The 4,853-nt window shown below is 32.0% G+C and overlaps 1 protein-coding gene across 1 annotated transcript in view; it reads left to right on the plus strand.

The window, feature by feature from the left end:
• UBE2W (ubiquitin conjugating enzyme E2 W) overlaps positions 1-4,230 on the plus strand; it is a 77,022-nt gene extending 72,792 nt beyond the window's left edge. Inside the window, exon 6 of the mRNA XM_004697514.3 lies at positions 701-4,230. Coding sequence (XP_004697571.1) covers positions 701-714 — 14 coding nt within the window. The 3' untranslated portion in view covers positions 715-4,230. The remainder of the gene's footprint in view (positions 1-700) is intronic.
• Positions 4,231-4,853: the final 623 nt, after the last annotated feature.

Below are 4,853 nucleotides of genomic sequence, written 5' to 3' on the forward strand. Positions count from 1 at the left end.
ACTGCAGGAGGAAAGCTGAGTCAGTGAATGTGTAAGCATCTCAGCACTGGCAGGGGTCTCCACACGTGTGCTCCAGCACCCAGGGTTGCATCGGAGTAGATCCATGTGGCTTTTCCTCAGGGATGTCTTACAGGAAGTGAGCCTTACCAGCTGAAGCAGGGAACTAACTAGGGCAGCTGCACCCTGGTCCGACCACCAGAAAGCAAGAGACCCGAGAACTAGAAAGATGAGGCTCACTGAGCCATTTATCCCTCCGCCCTTCAATTAACCCCCTCATGTGTTTATTGGCTAGGTTGGCACAATAAACTAACTACCTCATTACCCATAAAAGAATTCTCTAATGATTATGCTGAATATATCATTACAAAATTTGAATACACAAGTGTTTTAGTTTTTCTGCCTATAGAAACAAATTATATCTCTCCACCCTTGCAAAAAGGTTCCCCCTACACAAATTGTGGGTTTTCATATAATTAATTTTAAATAGAACAGACTAATAACACATTATTTTAAGCTTTGTGTCAGCTACTATTTCCATACCATTGATTTGTTTATTACTATACAGTGTAATTGAATACAAATTAGACTTGTTATTTCTAGGGGTTGGAAGAGGCAAGTCATATATGTAAACCTTGTAGAATAATTTCAACTTATGGTTGCTTGACTTTTTAATTCTTTTTTTTTTTCCCTTTTCTTAAAGATGATACTTGTTGATGCCACTTGTTGCTATCATCCTCCTAGCAGAAGATAGTCCTACTGAGAAAAAAAATGAGCACTTTGATCATTCAGTCTTTGAACTTTAACCTTTGACTGGAAGTGACCTATAGGCAATGAAGACTACTTCCTTTTACTGCATTTTTACTTGTGTGCGTTCTGGGTGCATGTTGGTCGCTGGTTCAATCCAGGCAACTGACATGCTTTTGTTAGTCATACAGTATTAATGCAGGTGTCAGGAGATGTCAAATATAATTCCATTTTTTATTTTTATTTTTTTAAGCTTTTGGAAAAGTTCCAGGTCCTCACAGATTGTGCAATACCAGTGACTTCCTTGACGGTTGTGGGACGTTCATTGCCGGCAATGGACGTTGTAAGAGGAAAGGTTTTCAGTACTTCCGCCACCAACAGATGAATGCATGATAAGGACTTATGAATTGAGCTTAGTGGTTATAATGGGATTATAATTAAAGTGAGGGTCCAATAGTACTTTGAAAGTCACCCCAACTGTTTATATTTGGATTCTATGCACTGTGATCCTAAGGTTATCAGCATGAATTAACATGCGTCTTAAAAGACTGTATGAAATATCATTGTGTATTTATTGAGTTGTTGCTATCTGCTGTCAAATTGTTTTGACATGAAAGGTTTTGAAGTAATATTGGCAGAGAGGTACAATATGTTATCCCTATGGTGAAAATAAATTCATTTGTTGTATATAGTTCTTTGAATCTCTGAAGTAAAGGTATGAGTAATATAGGGTATGAATGGTTTAATCAAGGATTTATTTTGGAAGTAAGAAAAATGGCAGTGATGACTCAATTGCTGCAGTCCATAATTTGGGCTTGTAATTTGTACATTAAAGATTTTTCCAAGTAGATTACACTCTGTGACTTCCTACTAGCCATCAGCATGAGCTCTACTGCCTAAACACTATTTCATTTATTTATGTTTGAAAATTCATAACTTTTTTGTTTGCAATCTTGTTTTTTATGTTTTAAGTCAAGTTTGAATGTTACAGTACTTTAATAGAAAACTTTTGGTGTTTTTTTCTTGTAAATTTTCTTTAATGTAAGTATCATCTTGTCTTCAATCCTGTACCCTAAAGTAAGAAATACATTTTTGACAGAGGCTTAATGTTTTAACAAAAGTGTGGACATTTTTATTTTAAAATCTAGGCAAAAAGTTCACTATAAAGTGGTATGTTTGCATATTTGTCTCACACAATCATTTTTTTCTGGTGGGATTTGTTTTGTTTAGTTTTTGTTGTTTAAAAGTCTTTGCTTACAGCTAGAGAAAATTTTCTATAGGAAAACAAAAAGTTGGTGAAAGGTCCAATTCTCAGTACTAAGTAATTTAATGATACTGCAACTAGGTTCTCTTTTTAAAAAGCTATTAATGTATTTTATAAATTGCCTTTTTCACATATGCAAAATCTGTTTCTACTACAATGTTATTTTTACTAATGCCTTATTGTTGAGCTCTTTTAAAAATATCCTACAGTAAATATGTGAATCAATTTGGGCTTAAAAATAAAGCCAATTGCCTGAGAGGTTCAAAACATGTACCCTAACTCAATCATACAATCAATAATTGGCACAGAATTTTAAAAGTATTGTTTTTAATCTCTGTATAGATGACATTTTATAGCTTTGTACATGGTGTTAACTAAGGGCATGTAATTTTACACTCTAAAAAAGTATAATTGCTGAACTCAGGGGTGGATAGACTTCAAAAATAAGTCTGCTATAGAAATAAACTTGAAAACAAGTCAAGCCACCAAATTGTGGGCACTGTTTATAAAACTCCTAGTTAACAACTACCACTTTTTAAAAAGGATACACATTTTTGTTCCATCGTGACTAGATATGCTTAAGTGTTCACAGTGGTCTCTTTCAGCTGCATGAGTTGGCCTGTTTAACCACGACAAATTTTTTGGAATGCTTTGAAACTACTCTTAGATTTTGGCTGCTTTTTAGTATGAAATTTACAGCTGTGAGTTATGTATTTTCATATTTTATGTAATTGCTCAAAACTACTGATTGACTTGATCATTTTCCAGGAAAACAAGTAATTCTCCAGACTGATGGTCCTCTTACTAAAATAATTTTACAAAGAAATGACCTGTGACATTTATTCACCAAAGCAATTAATATACCAGGTCGGAGATTAATAATGCTTTACGTTCTATTAATAGGTCATAGATACACTCATTTGAGATTTTTTTTTAATTAACAAAAAATTTTAAAATTAAGAATGTCCATATTTTAACATACCGCTCTCTCTAGTTACAAATATTATAAAATAGATAAAATGAAGCAGACAAAAGTAATGGAAAACCAAATAATTTTGGTAGTTTTATGGCTTAAAGAAAAGAAAATACAGTGAAATATTTAAAATGTTGGAATTTCATCCATTCAGAAACATAAACAGATAAAATTTATTCATTATACTCTTTGGATTTAGGAATTTCTGAAAACACCTTTGCACTTAGTTATTAAATTAATTTTAAATATACATTACATTATTAAAAGATGTAAGCCCTTTGTCTAAATCATTGCTCTAGTAAGGGTGATTAATGGTTTGCTATAAGAGTGTTTCTCTGTAATGTATTGTTGACTAACAATGAGAATACCAAGAAATTGTACATAGGAACAAGACATTTCCCTTTTCCCTGCTTCCCCTCCCTTGGGCACTATTTGCTACATAGGCCTACAGGATTATACTTTCATATTTAGAATAAGATGTACTCTCTTCCCTTTTATTTATTTATTTATTTATTTTAGGCCATCCTCCAGTTTGCCAAATTCTATTAAGACAATGATACATTCAGTTCCTTATTTATGTATGTTTAGATCATGAACTCAGTGCCCTTTTAAAAAAATGTCAAGTTAGGTATCTAAAGCTATAGATTTTGAAGGGAAATTGTAGCTATTTTTTCTTTTAAGAGAACTTTAACACATTTGTTGATGACCTTTTTCTTAAAGAATTAATATTTACCTTTAAAGTACTTACTTTTAATGTGTAATTCCTTACTTTAGATAGTAAAGAAATAAAGCATTTCTCATCCCCAGAAGAAAATGCTGAAAATAGCTGTTGGACTGGATGGAGAAAGACCTTAATCCTTACTGTTTTAGCTAGGTATATAAATATTTGTTGTAAAGTAATTTAGAATAGTTTTGTTTTTTTACTTTTTCCCTTAGGAAATTTCAAACAATATGCAAAAATATATATATCATTAGGTTCCCGTGATGGATAATTATTTCTTTGGAATCTGAAACAGGGATCTGGTGACTGCTTAACTTGTTCCCAGATTTCATGAAAGATGAATTGAGAAATGAAAATGACTATAGTGATGATTGAAATGGTGTGTAACTGGTAATCAAGTTATTTTTTTAAAAAACCTATTGTTTTTAAACATTGAGATATTTAAAATTTGTTAAAATTTCTTGCTAAAAATAGAAGAGGTACTGTGTGTTTAAAAACGTTTTTAATAAAGAATTCAGTGTCACTAGATCTAAGCCTTTATGGTTACTTATATTTCTTGATCTTTCATCAGTTTTTTTGGTACATTTTTTAGCTGAATTCTTAAACTTATATAAGTTGCTTTTAAAGAACTAAGCCATACCATCTTTTTCTGACAACTCATTATTCTCAAAATCAGTTATTGTACCCTTCTGTGTTACCCCAATGCCTTTAATGCTTTTGTGTGATGGAGGTCTGTGAAGGGGTTGGAATTGTAACCATTTGTTCAGTCTTCTTTGCAATCGTTGAGGTGCGCGCCATTTTCCCCCCTGATCCTTGTTTACTTTTTACCTTCCTTATTGTTTCTTCTCAGATTTTAATGTATCAGTTTTTAGTTATTCTCCCATCTTTAATCTCAATGGTTCTTTTTTTTTTTTTTTTTTTTTTAAGGCTAGGGAATCCAGAGAAGGAAGATTGTTAGGATTGCATTACAAATTATAAGCAAAATACTTGGGGTGTCTGATACCCAGTTTCAGGTAATCAGTAGATGACTAATAAATGTTGATAAATGAACTAGTAACTATAATTTATTTGTTAAATACTAAAATTATTGGAATTTTATTTTATGTTTTGTTGTTAGTAGTTTCCTAAAAAGGCATCCTACTGAAACAATG

The sequence above is a fragment of the Echinops telfairi genome, unplaced genomic scaffold (assembly GCF_000313985.2).
Source record: "Echinops telfairi isolate 266 unplaced genomic scaffold, ASM31398v2 ScPeMD7_1;HRSCAF=3_0, whole genome shotgun sequence".
NCBI classification, from domain to species: Eukaryota; Metazoa; Chordata; class Mammalia; order Afrosoricida; family Tenrecidae; genus Echinops; species Echinops telfairi.